The following is a 16,738-nucleotide window of genomic DNA, read 5'->3' on the forward strand; positions in this document are numbered from 1 at the left end:
TTTCATGGATTTATAGATGACATGCCATAAATATTAACAATGTGTTTTGTTTTTTTTGTCTCTAATAGTATCAACTACAAAATCAAGCATGAAATGATGAAATCAATTTGATAAAGATTATATAATGTAGAGATTGAAAAGTACTTAATAGTGAAATTGAACTAAAAATTTAAATCACTAGAAAAAAGAAAACTCAAGATAGAATGAATTATACAACACCACAAATATATGTTAGCAAATGAGAATACATATAAAAGAAAATAAGAGTATAACAATAAAGAAGTATAATAAGTTATAGTCAATCAAACCTTTTTGTTAAAAAGGGGTCTGGTTTCATTGGATTGCAAAATAACTTGTAAAGCCTTAGTATCATTCTCTTCCACTGAAGATTCGTCCAACTGCAAAACTTCAACATTCTTGATTCCACGTAATTTTTCTAATCAGATGGTAGAATTAAATTTAAATTGTAATATCCTCAACCACTTAAGTTGGCTATTTCCAAAATGAAACCATAATGGACCAATTGATATTTTGTACCTTTTAAGCTCTTTGGAAAAAAAGTCTTTAGGCAACACATTGTTATCTTTAATATCCAATTCTAAATTGGTGAGGTTGGACAAGAGCTTCACTTCCTTAAGTACTTCATGCTTCCACTTAATAGGACATCCCTTTATATAAAACTCTTCCAATTGGGACAATTGTGATATCACATTTGGAGCAACAACTTTCAATTTTCAACATTCACTTAAATCTAACAACCTTAGTTGAATCAATTGACCCAATTCTATAGGAAACTCCTTAATAATTGAGTTTTGCAAGCTAAGAACTTTTAGTGTCTTTAGCTTTCTAATAATAGCAAAATTTTTAACTTCACTATAATCTAAACACAAAGATTGAAGGCTTGTTAGAAGAACAACCGATGACAACAATGACGGTTGTTGTAGTCCAACTAAATTCATTACTCTAAGCTTTGGCATCACTTTGAAGATGTCCTTCGGGAATTTGAAAGAAGACTTCCTCATATTAGTTATATAGAAATATTCAAGATTTGGAAAACTAAAATAGTTAGGCCAAAGCTGACTAATAATAGGACTGTTACCAAGCAAAGAGATTTTTGTGCATTTCTTGAGTTTATCTCTATCCTTCCATTCTCGTTCAACGTCATTCCTTGTTGTAAACACATGATAATCCACATATGCAATTGTTATGGCAACAACACGAACAACATCATGCATAGCAAATTGTTTGCTTTTTAACTCACCAAGTAACAAACTAGCATCTTTGAGGTCACGAACCAATTTATCAAGTCTATCTCGTGCTTCTTCCATTGTCAAGTTAGCTCCTTCAAGTATATCTAAACACACAACATGTTTAAACAAGTCTGAAATTGAAGTATTATTTTCCAATAGACTAGAAAATAAAAAAAGTTTCTTAAGTTCATCTCTTAAATACTTGTAACTTAAGGCAATCTTCGTGTATTCCTCTTCTAGGAATCCTGTGAACTTAGTTGGTGTAGGAGCTCTCAATTCTTGTAATGCAACCTTCCAATCAGATGGATGACTCTTATTTTTTAGTGCTTTTGCTATTGTACAAATGACAATAGGCAATCCCCCGCATTCCTTGCATACCTCATTCGATAGAGAATACAATTCACGTGTTTGAATAACATCACCTGCAAAGAGATCAAGGATTATACAAATAACATTTTCTACTTATATTTATACTTAATTTGGATTAAAAACAAGAAAAGTTCTAAATGTTGAGTTTCAATCGTTTTCCAAATAAATCCATCAATTTTTTTATTTAAATGAATTCCACTTTAAAATATCAAATATTATTCCTCTTAAATTTTTATTTGTAAAAATCTATAATTGGATGCCAGTAACATAGTAAGTGGCAAATAATGTCTCTCTCAAAGTGTTTGAAAAAGATTCGAACCAACATGTTAAATGCAAAATAGTTTTATTTAAGAAACTCGAGAAAAAGAAGATCATAAAATTATTTATTAGTACACAAAATTTATGTTTATTCATGTTCAAAATCTACTAAACTATACATTTTCTCATAGTCATGCCTCATAATAGTTTAAAGGGAAATTAAAATAAATGCCCTTTTTAGTGGGGTAATGAACAAATTGACCATAAATTTCGGGGTTAAAGCATAAATACCCTTAAATTAAAGTATTTAAACGAAAATGCCCCAAATATCCCCTTATATACCAAAACTACCCTTCTAATTTAAATTACTATTTTATTTAAGGGTAATAAACAAATTTACCCCTAATATTGGGGTTTAAACAAAAATACCTTTAATCTAAAGCATTTAAACAAAAATACCCCAAAATAATACCCAAACTACCCTTCCTCTATTTCTATATAAACCACATATCTTCCTTCATTTTTAACATATCTGAGAGAGATTTCTGAAGAGAGAAAATAAGTTCGTGTTCAAGATTTCGGGCGTGAAGAGAAAAGTTCGTCATTACGAGGTATTTATCCTTGTCATTACTTTAATCGTTATTATTTTATTAATAATGTAATTATATGTGATATTTTATATAATAAATTATAGTTGTGTGTAATAAGTAAGATAATAAAAATTAGTACGCTATGTTTAATAATATTATTTTGTCAAATTGAAGTATGGAATAGGTATAATTGTATAATAGACATCTGTAAATACTATTTTTAGTCGTATAATTTATGTTGATTATATATTTGATGTGGGCAATATACAATTTACCCCCAAATTTTAGGAGTTAAGTAAAAATACCCTTATATTAAAGTATTAAACGAAAATACCCCAAATATCCCCTTAAATACCAAAACTACCCTTTTAAATTAAATTATTATTTTTTAAAAGGTAATACCAAAACATGATATATTTAAGTAGTCACAATATATAACTGAATTATAGAATAGGTATAATTATGTAATAGACATCTGTAAATATTTTTTCCATTATATTTGTCGTTTACGATAACTATATAAAATGTAAATGTATATAAATGAATCAATATATGAATAAATATATATACAAATGAATAAATAAACATATATACAAATACAAATAACATATACAATAACCGTCAATTAATATCCTGAAAATATAGTTGCGTGCCTAAACGAGTGCGTAATGAGTCCTCCCCCTCAAAGCATAACGAGCGGTGAAGTGCTAAACACTCGATGTATCGTAACATGAACACCCCACAATCACCTGATAGGGGCGTCTGCTGCGGTATATCCACCATCCTATGCAATGCAAATGGATCGTCCCGTGGACTCCGATGCGAAAAGGCCCAAAATGATGTCGCAGCTAGCAAATGTGGTATCATCCACATATATCCAACATCTTTCGCCTAAATAGCTCCAGGTCAACTGTGAAACTCTGTAAGGAGTCGTAAACCGTAATCTTTCACTCCTTCAAATCCAATACCCCTGCTACCTAATGAGCATTTTCAAAGTTTATTGGGATAAAAACTTGTACACGTTGATATAATTGTAGTTAAATCTTAATCGATTATTCTTCAAAATGTATTTGAGATTCGATTACTAACCTCATCGATCATATCCCAAGGTTGCAAATGCAACTCAGGTGGGTAACCTGCATCCACCATACGTGTAAAGAGAGAAGGGAACTGGTAGCTATCCAGATCTCTCGTCCAGGCCGCATACTCATGAGGGATGTATCCAACAAAACAACTCAAAACCATCGTCCAATTCTGTCGAACATTCGTAGTATCATCATGCTGGTGACGACGTAATAACCGCAAAAACGAATCAACATACTGAAAAAATAGAAGATATAACGTCATCAGGCCATACAAAGATTATCTAACCAAAATACGAAATTCATTTGTTAAAGTGAACTCACCTCGTCAGACAACCATCCGAAGGTGTTCATGAGTGTACCCCAAAATGCTACTTTGGTCCTCTCACCTATGTCATACACATGATATTTTTTGAACAAGTTCGACTCTACATACCACTTCTTGAATACCTCCTCCTATTCGATTCTCGATAATTGCACAGACAGTCTCGTGGTTTCAGAGGATTCGTGTATAGACTACGAATCAGGGGTCCCTTCTTGATAATCCTACTACGAACTGTGTGAAAATACTACACCAAAACAAATGATATGTTAGGTCAAATGAATAATAAATAAATAAATTTATTCAAAGTCTAAACTTTTTAATACCTTCTACATCGCTGGAGTCATAGCTGGAAAATCCGCAAGTGAAGCTATATCGAATATATTTTCTTTTGAGACCGGCTGTATTCAAATACATGAATTGACTAAATGGGAGGATAAATTATTTCAATTGTAGTTATTAAATTTCTTAAATATTCAATTACCTGCTCCTGGCCCTCGTGTACAGGAATCTCAACAACATCATCAGTGACCTCATTATCCTGGGAAACAATCTCGATCACCTGTTTTTCTTTGCTTGGAGTGTTGAGATAGACTAAACGGAGATCCTATTGTAACAGGATAGGAAGGTTAAACGACTGTTGAAATTAACAATTAATATATGAAAATTTTGGCACTTCACCTGAACCTCCTCCCAAAGGGATACTGGAGCATCCGCATGTGGTGATCGATCTACATTGGTAATATCCTATGACAATATTAACATTTAATATTAATAAATCATACTATTCAACAAAAAAAAATAAAAAAGTATTCATTATACAATGTATGTACCTCTAATGTCGAAACAGATGTCATAATGGGATCCGTAATCGGTACAGCCGTAGAAACGTCAGGGCGCTAACACAAAGAACGATAATAACAAGTTTAGAGAAAATCAAACTACAAATGTGTAAATGAGATATAATATTATATATCTATATTATACTAACCGGAATAATCACAGAAGGTGTCGACGGAGAAGGGCTCATGTGAAGTGATCCATCATCGCCGATATCTTGTATCAGTAATTAATAATAATTAATCGAAGAGTTATATTTAATGGGATTAATAGATGTACAATCAAAGAATTTAGATATAACATTTATTTCAAAAAGACGTTCTGATTACCTGAACCATCGTAGAAGGTGCCATTGAGAAGATCTCATGCGATGATATATAATCGCCAATATCAACAGTCAATATCATATCTTCTCGGGATGGTCTCTCATCAAACAACTGACGCTGTAATAATTTTAACATATTAAAATTTATTTCAGAAATAACATTCTTAAAATACTCGAAGCAGTTAGCACTCACATCGACAACAGGTAGAGACGGGAATGTGAAAGCACCTGTCGAGTGTCTATCACCATCATCTCAAGAAGGCTGTAAGATAATGAACAATTATTATAAAGTTACAAACAATTATGTATATAAATAGATAAAATATCTTGTAAAGTATTAACGTTTTTACCTGTCCGACAGTATCTGGATGGTGATGAGAGTGTCCGGCCTCTGTACGAGTCGTCGTATCCCCTATACGACTTAATCTATCCTCCATAAGAGTCATCCTACCCTCAATGCAACTAAACCTATCCTCTATCATAGCCTCTAACCCAGTAAGTCGAGCTAAGATAAGATTTTCCCATCGAGCCAATGCAGCATCGAAATGATGAATGGAAAAATCTGGTCTAGTGGCAGGAAGATCATCTGATATCTGCTCAGTGGTAGGGGGCATAAGCACGGGATCCGATGATATATGCTCGGTGGTAGGGGGCCTAGTTGGGCACGTGGGAGGGGGTTGAACACAAGCATAAACAGGAGGAGCAACGATCGGAGAACTAACGTCACGAGGACTCGATGGTGCATCTCCTGACGCCGAAGAAGATCGACTATCCGACATCCATGTATATCAGACGATATCCTCATACCACTCCGTATCTCTCTCAACCAGAGATAAATCTAATGGAAAATTAACATCATCCTACAAGATATTTATTTTCAGTATTCAGTATTGTCATATCCAGAGTATATGTTAATAATTAATAAATTAGTACTTACTGGATCTCCAGTGAAAATAGCTGAGATAGAATCCCATCCCAGAATGTCCTTCGCGTGCCATCTTAACATCCAAGCGACTCCCACATACGGCGACATATCTACCCATCGAAATAACGAGTCCAACGTCTCATAAATCCAAAACTACAACATCAATATAAATTAGTTATTGTATATATTTACAATTATATTAAACTAACTTTATTTTAAACATTATATTTTTGTTTGAATTAATAAATACCAGAATTACCTGAAACGCTAATGGAAATCCCATGATGCCATTCTCCTTAAGCTGGTTTTCCTTTTTCTTTTTTAGGTCAGAATCCATAGAAATACGGAAGATGTTATCGCATATAGAGCGATATGTCATCTGCCACACTCGTACTCCCTACGAGTATGTATTATACCCATCCAGATGATCAGCTAATTGTAATATCTTTTGGGAAATTGTTTTCCTCAAGACAGTCCCTAACAACCCCATGTGAAGATAAAACAGCAATGCTAACTTCACTGCATCAGTGTCATCCTCCCCCCACGGTCTCTGCTGGAAAACACAACTCAGATCAACATATGTAACTGATTTACACCCATGAAAATATGTATGGAGGATCCGATCTGTGGCCTTCGATGGAATATAGAGGTCGATATCTACCAGATGACTGAATCGAAGGTCTGTCATAATAGCAAACTCATATGCACTGAATCTGACATCCACGTCATTAACCCGACTCCTTTCCTGAGGTCACCTTATTTACCGCTTGAAGGATGAAAGAATGTATTAGGATCCCACTAAATCGACTATCCTTCAAGACTAGGAAGTGTCCGAAACAGGTACGTTGCAACATTTGTAATTGCGTCTCTGTTAATAATTTGTTGATCACAGCTCCCATATCTCTATACCCACGTGTAGTAACTTGAGCCTTGAAGTGTTTTTCGAGAGAAAATCGCAGTTTATCTCTGCTTTCGTCTCTTTTGTACAGCTCCCTGTATGAAAATTAAATTACAATTATATTAAATTTATATAAATTTTAGGGAATAAATTATTCAATTCTATACATAGAGGTATTATTCGAAAAAACAGATATCAAATTCGAATTCTACACGTCAAAAAACTTTAAGATGGTTAAATTTCAATTTGATCCCATATAAAAATATCAAAAAAAACCCTAACATTTAATATAATTACATTATGCCCCCCAGATTCCAACCAGAGGAAACGCATGCTGGATAACTCTGAAAAACTGCAACTTGCCCCACCACACGAATTCACACGTCAACAACGCGAATTCGTGAGTCAACTGCACGAATTCAGGAGTTTGACTTAATTATGCGAGTCCATAAAGTTTTCTAATTTTTACTATGCCCCACCACACGATGAAAACGTGTAGTTTCATCCCCAACCACACGATTACGTGTAGTCTACGAAGTTTGAAAAGTGTAAAACACCTCCCCGTCTACACGAATTCGCCCTATTTCACCTTCCAAACTTCGTTTTTCAAACTCCTTTTCAACAACAATCAACTCTACACCTAATCTAACATAAAAGCCCTAACATAATTCATCAAAATCGGCAAACAATCAAGCATTTTCTTCAAAAATTTCAAATCCGAACCCTAACGCTAAACACCCAAATTTCACATCAAATTGTCAAATGAAATGCATAAAGAGATGATAAGGGTTGTTTTACTAACCTTTTTGTCCATCCTCGTTGCTGGAAACGTCAGAAAAATAGTCGGATGAAATCAGAGTTGCGAGTGCGCGAAACGTGTGTTCAAAATTTTCTGTTTCCGTGTGTTTGTCGGTGGTGCGCGTGGTTATGGACGATTTTGACTGGAGAGGCATTTTTGTCTCTTCGTAATTTTGGGGCATTTTCGTTTAATGTTAAGATTTAGGGGTAATTTTGTTTTGCCCCTTTATCTTTGGGGTAATTTTGTTTTGCCCCTTTATCTTTGAGGTAATTATTTTAATTTCCCAAAAATTTAATCATAATTTTTATAATGTGAAGGTTTTAAACTACGGAAATTAAAATAATTTCCCCAAAGATTAAGGGGTAAAACAAAATTACTCCTAAATCTTAACATTAAACGAAAATGCCCCAAAATTACGAAGAGACGAAAATGCCCCTCCAATCAAAATCGTCCATAACCACGCGCACCACCGACAAACACACAAAAACAGAAAATTTTGAGCACACGTTTCACGCACTCGCAACTCCGATTTCATCCGGCTATTTTTCCGATGTTTTCGACAACGACGATGGACAAAAAGGTTAGTAAAACAACTCTTGTCATCTCTTTATGCATTTCATTTGACGATTTGAGCGATTTGATGTGAAATTTGGGTGTTTAGCGTTAGGGTTCAGATTTGAAATTTTCAAGAAAATGTTTGATTGTTTGTTGATTTTGATTAATTATGTTACGGCTTTTATGTTATATTAGGTGTAGAGTTGATTGTTGTTGAAATGGAGTTTGAAAAAAGAAGTTTGGAAGGTGAAATGTGGCCATACGAATTCGGCAGTCACCACGCGAATGGCGTAGTGACCACACGAATTCATGTGGTCAGAATTCGTGTCGACGAGGAGGTGTTTTGCACTTTTCAAACTTCGTGGACTACACGTAATCGTGTGGTTGGGGGTGAAACTGCACGTTTTCATCATGTGGTGGGGCATAGTAAAAATTAGAAAACTTTATGCACTCGCATAATTACAATCAAACCCCCGAATTCGTGCGGTTGACTCACGAATTTGCGTTGTTGACGCGCGAATTCGCGTGGTTGACACGTGAATTCGCGTGGTGGGGCTAGTTGCGGTTTTCCAGAGTTATCCAGCATGCATTTCCTCTGGTTGGAATCTGGGGGGCAGAATGTAATTATATTAAATTTTAGGGTTTTTTTGATATTTTTCATATGAGATCAAGTTAAAATTTACCTATCTTAAAGTTTTTTGATGTGTAGAATTCGAATTTGATATCTGTTTTTTCGAATAATATCTCTATATATAGAATTGAATAATTTATTCCCTAAAATTTATATAAATTTAATATAATTGTAATTTAATTTTCATACAGGGAGCTGTACAAAAGAGAAAAAGAGATGAAAGCAGAGATGAACTGCGATTTTCTCTCGAAAAACACTTCAAGGCTCAAGTTACTACACGTGGATATAGAGATGTGGGAGTCGTGATCAAAAAATTATTAACAGAGACGCAATTACAAATGTTTCGACGTACCTGTTTCGTACACTTCCTAGACTTGAAGGATAGCCGATTTAGTGGGGTCCTAATACATTCCTTCATCTTTCGAGCAGTAAATAAGGTGACCTCAGGAGAGACGTTATGGTTTCGGGTTAATGACGTGGATATCAGATTCAGTGCATATGAGTTTGCTATTACGACAGACCTTCGATTCAATCATCTGGTAGATATTAACCTCTACATTCCATCGAAGGTCACAGATCGGATCCTCTATATATATTTTTATGGGTGTAAATCAGTTACATATATTGATCTGAGTCGTGTTTTCCAACAGAGACTGTGGGAGGAGGATAACACTGATGCAGTGAAGTTAGCATTGTTGTTTTATCTTCACATGGGGTTGTTAGGGAGTGACTTGAAGAAAACAATTCCCCATAAGATATTACAATTAGCTAATCATCTAGATGAGTTTAATACATACCCGTGGGGTGTACGAGTGTGGCAGATGACATATCGCTCTATATGCGATAACATCTCCCGTATTTTTATGGATTCCGACCCAAAAAAGAAAAAGGAAAACCAGCTTAAACGGTATGACATCATAGGATTTCCGTTAGCGTTTCAGGTAATTCTGGTATTTATTAATTCAAACAAAAATTTAATGTTTAAAATAAAATGATTTTAATATAATTGTAAATATATACAATAACTGATTTATATTGATGTTGCAGTTTTAGATTTATGAGACGTTAGACTCGTTATTTCAATGGGTAGATATGTCGCTGTATGTGAGAGCCTCTCGGATGTTAAGATGGCACACGAAGGACATTCCGGGATGGGATTCTTTCTCAGCTATCTTCACTGAAGATCCAGTAAGTTCTAATTTATTAATTATTAACATATACTCTGGACATAACAATAATTAATACTGAAAATAAATGTCTTGTAGGATGATGTTAATTTTCCATTAGATTTATTTTCAGTTGAGAGAGATACAGAGTGGTATGAGGATATCGTCCGATATACAGGGATGTCGGATAGTCGATCTTCTTCAGTGTCAGGAGATGCATCATCGAGTCCTCGTGACGTTAGTTCTCCGATCGTTACTCCTTCTCTTGTTGATGCTTGTGTTTAGCCCCCTCTCATGTGCCCGATTAGCGACTTTATCGAATAGCTTATATCACTGGGTCTAGGGCCTAAGCCCCCTACCACCAAGCATATATCATCGGATCCCGTGCCTATGCCCCCTACCACTGAGCAGATATCAGATGATCCTCCTGCCACTAACCAGATTTCTCCATTCATCACTTCGATGCTGCATTGGCTCAATGAAGAAATCTTATCTTAGCTCGACTTACTAGGTTAGAGGCTAGGATAGAAGATAGGTTTAGTCACATTGATGGTAGGATGACTCTTATGGAGGATAGATTGAGTCGTATAGAGGATACGACGACTCGTATGGAGGCCGGACACTCTCATCACCATCCAGATACTGTCAGACAGGTAAAAACGTTAATACTTTACAAGATATTTTATCTATTTATATACGTAATTGTTTGTAACTTTATAATAATTGTTCATTATCTTACAGCCTTCTTAGGATGATGGTGACAGACACTCGACAGGTGCTTTCATGTTCCCGTCTCCACCTATTGTCGATGTGAGTGCTAACTGCTTCGAGTATTTTAAGAATGTTATTTCTGAAATAAATTTTAATATGTTAAAATTATTACAGCATCAGTTGTTTGATGAGAGACCATCCCGAGAAAATATGATATTGACTGTTAATATTGGCGATTATATATCATCGCATGAGGTCTTCTCGATGGCACCTTCACGATGGTTCAGGTAATCAGAACGTCTTTTTGAAATAAATGTTATATCTAAATTCTTTGATTGTACATCTATTAATCCCGTTAAGTATAACTCTTCGATTAATTATTATTAATTACTAATATTGATACAGGATGTTGGCGATGATGAATCACTTCACATGAGCCCTTCTTCGTCGACACCTTCTGTGATTATTCCGGTTAGTATAACATAGATATACAATATTATATCTCATTTACACATTTGTAGTTTGATTTTCTCTAAACTTGTTTTATTGTTCTTTGTGCTAGCGGCCTGACGTTTCTACGGCTGCACCGATTACGGATCCCATTATGACATCTGTTTTGACATTAGAGGTACGTACATTGTATAACGAATATTTTATTATTTTTTTGTTGAATAGTATGATTTACTAATATTAAATGTTAATATTATAATATGATATTACCAATGTAAATCGATCACCACATGCGGATGCTCCAGTATCCCTTTGGGAGGAGGTTGAGGTGAAGTGCCAAAATTTTCATCTATTAATTGTTAATTTCAACAGTCGTTTAACTTTCCTATCCTGTTACAATAGGATCTCCGTTTGGTCTATCTCAACACTCCAAGCAAAGGAAAACAGGTGATCGAGATTGTTTCCCAGGATGATGAGGTCACTGATGATGTTGTTGAGATCCCTATACACGAGGGCCAGAAGCAGGTAATTGAATATTTAAAAAATTTAATAACTACAATTGAAATAATTTATCCTCCCATTTAGTCAATTCATGTATTTGAATACAGCCGGTCTCGAAAGAAAATATATTCGATATAGCTTCACTTACGGATTTTCCAACTATGACTCCAGCGATGCAGAAGGTATTAAAAAGTTTAGATTTTTAATAAATTTATTTATTTATTATTCATTTGACCTAACATATCATTTGTTTTGGTGTAGTATTTTCGCACAGTTTGTGGTAGGATTTTCAAGAAGGGACCCCTGATTCGTAGTCCATACGCGAATCCTCTGAAACCACGAGACCAACAAACGAGACCGTCTATGCAGTTATCGAGAACCGAACAAGAGGAGGTATTCAAGAAGTGGTATGCAGAGCCGAACTTGTTCGAGAAACGTCATGTGTATGACATAGGTGAGAGGACCAAAGTAGCATTTTGGGATACACTTATGAACATCTCCGGATGGTTGTCTGACAAGGTGAGTTCACTTTAACAAATGAATTTCGTATTTTGGTTAGATAATCCTTGTATGGCCTGATGACGTTATATCTTCTATTTTTTCAGCATGTTGATTCGTTTTTGGGGTTATTACGTCGTCGCCAACATGATGATACTACGAATGTTCGGTAGAATTAGGCGACGATTTTGAGTTGTTTTGTTGGATACATCCCTCATAAGTATGCGGCCTGGACGAGAGATCCGGATAGCTACCAGTTCCCTCCTCTCTTTACACGTATGGTGGATGCAGATTACCCACCTGAGTTGCATTTGCAACCTTAGGGTATGATCGATGAGGTTAGTAATCGAATCTCAAATACATTTTGAAAAATAATCGATTAAGATCTCACTACAATTATATCAATGTGTGCAGGTTTTTATCCCAATAAACTTTAAAAATGCTCATTGGATAGCAGGGGTGTTGGATTTGAAGGAGTGGAAGATTACGGTTTACGACTCCTTACAGAGTTCCACAGTTGACTCGGAGCTATTTAGGCGAAAGATGTTGGGTTATATGTCGATGATACCACATTTGCTAACTGCAACATCATTTTGGGCCGTTTCGCATCGGAGTCCACGGGACGATCCATTTACATTGCATAGGGTGGTGGATATACCGTAGCAGACACCCGTATCAGGTGATTGTGGGGTGTTCATGTTACGATACATCGAGTGTTTAGCACTTCATCGCTAGTTATGCTTTGAGGGGGAGGACTCGTTACTCTTGCGCACTCGTTTAGGCACACAACTATATTTTCAGGATATTGATTGACGGTTATTGTATATGTTATTTGTATTTATATATATGTTTATTTATTCATTTGTATATATATTTATCCATATATTGATTCATTTATATGCATTTACATTTTATATAGTTACCGTAAGCGACAAATATAATGAAGAAAATATTTACAGATGTCTATTACATAATTATACCTATTCTATAATTTAATTATATATTGTGACTACTTAAATATATCATGTTTTGGTATTACCCTTTAAAAAATAATAATTTAATTTAAAATGGTAGTTTTGGTATTTAAGAGGATATTTTGGGCATTTTCGTTTAAATACTTTAATATAAGGGTATTTTTACTTAACTCCTAAAATTTGGGGGTAAATTGTATATTACCCAAATCAAATATATAATCAACATAAATAATACAACTAAAAATAGTATTTACAGATGTCTATTACATAATTATACCTATTCCATACTTCAATTTGACAAAATAATATTATTAAACATAGCCTACTAATTTTTATTATTTTACTTATTATACACAACTATAATTTATTATATAAAATATCACATATAATTACATTATTAATAAAATAATAACGATTAAAGTAATATCATGTTATCTTATATTACTATAATATTTAAAACATAACCTATCTAATTTTTATTATTTTATATATTACATACAACTATAATTTATTATATAAAATATCACATATAATTGCATTATTAATAAAATAATAACGATTAAAGTAATGACAAAGATAAATACCTCGTAATGACGAATTTTTCTCTTCACGCCCGAAATCTTGAACACGAACTTATTTTCTCTCTTCAGAAATCTCTCTCAGATATATTAAAAATAAAGGAAGATATATGATTTATATAGAAATAGATGAAGGGTATTTTGGGTATTATTTTAGGGCATTTTTGTTTAAATGCTTTAGAGTAAGGGTATTTTTTTTAAACCCCATATTAAGGGTAAATTTGTTTATTACCCTTAAATAAAATAGTAATTTAAATTAGAAGGATAGTTTTGATATTTAAGGGGATATTTGAGACATTTTCGTTTAAATGCTTTAATTTAAGGGTATTTATGCTTTAATGCCAAAATTTATGGTCAATTTGTTCATTACCCCACTAAAAATTTATGGTCAATTTGTTCAACCAGTTTGGTATAGTTCATCGGTTTTGATTAAGTTTCATAGCAACTCCTTCATTTATGAGAATTGGGCCAACCTATAGACCAGTTCCTGGTTTACCAGTTAAGTTGGGATTTCAAAAGAGTGCTTAAAACATTTTTCTACCCCTAGTTGGCATAAATAAAACTTTCCCACTCACAATAAAACTTGTTAATGAAAATGCAAAAACATTGACTTTCAAAAGAACAATTAACACAATAAATCAAATAAAAATATTTGATGGCTACAGGAGGGGTGGATTTGTCCAAGTCAGAACTTGAGGTTAACCTAAGCTCAACTTAAATTCGAGTTCGATCTCATTTAAATTGATGAACAATGTCACCAAAGAGCCACCGATGGTGTGAACAGTCTCATTAAAGTGGTGAACATTGCCATCAGATTCATTGAATGGATAAACATATTGATCTTGTGTTGAGCTAACTCCATCTCAAAATCGATTAATTCGATCCGAGCTACAAATTCAATCTAAACTAGTTCAAATCAGATCCACCCCTAACCTAGAGCATGAATATGATAAAATTAAATTTATAATTAAGAATGTGATTCTGTAACATAGTTACCTGTCATTTTGGTGAATAAGGTCCAAGCTTCATCATCATTTAGAAAGCCCATCCTAAAATTATTTGTAGAACCCATTCTCTCCAACACATCTACATTTCTTGTTGTGAACAGAAGTTTTTTTCTTCCACGATCAGCTCCACAAGGAATTCCTACCATCTTATCAAGTTCTACAGGTTTCCAAATATTATCTAAAATTAAAAGGATATTCTTGTTCTCCATTCTTGAATATATCTTATTTGCCATTTCACTTTCATTTTCGAATTTCAGCTTCAATTTGTCAGCGATTGTTGTTTGAATCTTCTTTATATCAGGAGATTCTGAAACCTGCAAGACAAAAAAAATATATATATATATTTGTTCATTCATGACCAGAAAATAAAGCAAACCTTAACAGATCAACAATATTGTATAGAATGCTTTTTAACCTCTACAAAGACAACTCCTCAAAGAGCTTTTTCTTCTCGGCTTTCCTACCAATTTCTTGCACAAGAGTGGTCTTACCAAGACCACCCATCCCGTAAACACCAATCATGAAGACATTCTCATCATTTAAAGCATCCCATACATTCTTCATAGTAGAGTTTCTTGATTCAAAAGTCAAGTAATCTTCACTAGGTCTAAGCCAGATCTCCCGTGGATTACTAGGATTGGAAACTGGACCCAATTCCCTTTCTTGCTGGAGGAGTGGATCAATATCATCCCGTTTTAATTTGAATCCTTTCTTACTTTGTTTGTAGTAAATGATGAAGTTGGGACACAATCCCTTGAAACATCGAGGGTTGTTCGCATTCTGCTGAATCAACTGCTCTGCTTTAGTAATCGTGTTCTCCACAACCTCCTGCCAGTTCTTAACATTTTGTTTGATCTTTTCCACATTTCTTTCAGCTGCAGTGACCTTATGTTGAACTTCGTCTCTTGTATTCTTCAGCTTATCAACTTGTTCTTGGAGACTGTTAAAGTTGCTCCTGTAGTTGAATAAGTACTTAAATTTACGCCAAATCGGAGCAGCCAACCACTCGCCAATTTGAAGGAGTGGACTCACCACACCCCCGATACTCCCAGCAACATCAACCATTTTTTTTTTTCTTTAAAGTTTGAAAAACACAGAAGAGAAGTAAAGCGATTGGAAATAATTCAAACAGAGATAATCACAGGACAATTGCCGAAATTAACAATTTTTTTAACAACAAATAAGAGAAATGAAATTTTTTTTTTAATTTTTAAAGAAATCAGAAATATGGAAACAGAATTTTTTTTGGGTCTGAAGTAAGCGAAAAGGAGGGGAATTTTTTTTTTCTTTTCTTTTCTTTAGAGAGTAGTCAGGAAGTGGGAAAGGAGTGAAAAATCAAGTGATCTGGTTTGCGAGTAAAAATGAGGTAAACTGAAGAAGATGGTGAACCAGAAGAGGCTCTAAGAAAGTAAGAGAGGAAGAGAAACAGGGCAATTAAGGAGAAAACAGAGGAAATGAAAAGGGATGTGGTTTCAGAGAGGTTTGTGAGAGAAAGTATTTCAGAATGATTGAAAGAGAAGAAATGTGAAGATGATAAAGAGAGATTACAGTGAAAACGTATCAATTGCTTTTGAAATCAAAATTCCACCGAATTCAATTGATTTGACATCAGAAACAGTTGCAATTTTACATTAAAATAAACACAAATTTCATTTATACACGAAATGAAAGTTGACACTGAAGATTACCATTGACCTCATTAATTTGCTGTGGTCTGACAAAAGAAAACTCTTAAAATCTCAAGTCAAGTAGGAAATTTCGTCGTATTTTTGCTTTTTCTTCTTTGCTTTTTCTTAGTTTCAGAGAGAGAGAGAGAGAAAAGAACAAGTTGACCAGATCGATAACGGAAATTCTAGTTGTGAAGCCTTTCGGTGAACAGCGTACGCTTTCAGTCCAAAATTGATTTGACAAGACATTACACAGAGATAGACTCAGTGGGAAAGACTTACTCAAAATTCTTTTTAGTCCTTATGATGTCTAACTATCATATGTCAGTGCAATTATTTCTA

The 16,738-nt window shown here is 34.2% G+C and overlaps 2 protein-coding genes across 4 annotated transcripts in view; both read right to left on the minus strand.

Annotated features, from left to right (window-relative positions):
• LOC123205163 overlaps positions 1-16,738 on the minus strand; it is a 99,354-nt gene that overhangs the window by 7,854 nt on the left and 74,762 nt on the right. The gene's annotated exons all lie outside the window — the stretch shown is intronic.
• LOC123205167 (probable disease resistance protein At4g27220) lies at positions 649-16,556 on the minus strand. Of its 2 annotated transcripts, XM_044622076.1 has the most exons (3): positions 15,145-16,556; positions 14,719-15,043; positions 649-1,672 (listed from the first exon to the last, which is right to left on the minus strand). In XM_044622076.1, exons 2-3 carry the CDS (start codon positions 14,960-14,962, stop codon positions 735-737), a joined length of 1,182 nt encoding a protein of 393 aa, XP_044478011.1. In that variant the 5' UTR covers positions 14,963-15,043; positions 15,145-16,556; the 3' UTR covers positions 649-734. The 2 variants fall into 2 exon arrangements, with proteins under 2 accessions (XP_044478011.1, XP_044478012.1); XM_044622077.1 differs by lacking the exon at positions 649-1,672 and having other exon boundaries at positions 14,902-15,043; positions 15,145-16,332.

This window comes from Mangifera indica, unplaced genomic scaffold (genome assembly GCF_011075055.1).
Source record: "Mangifera indica cultivar Alphonso unplaced genomic scaffold, CATAS_Mindica_2.1 Un_0002, whole genome shotgun sequence".
Classification (NCBI taxonomy): Eukaryota; Viridiplantae; Streptophyta; class Magnoliopsida; order Sapindales; family Anacardiaceae; genus Mangifera; species Mangifera indica.

Bases quoted from the DNA above. Each gene is read 5' to 3' on its own strand.
- LOC123205167 (XM_044622076.1), bottom strand. From the start codon at position 14,962: ATGGCAAATAAGATATATTCAAGAATGGAGAACAAGAATATCCTTTTA. The intron at 1,673-14,718 runs GTAACTATGTTA...ATCTCTTTGCAG, and splicing joins CTTATTCACCAAAATGACAG to GTGATGTTATTCAAACACGT.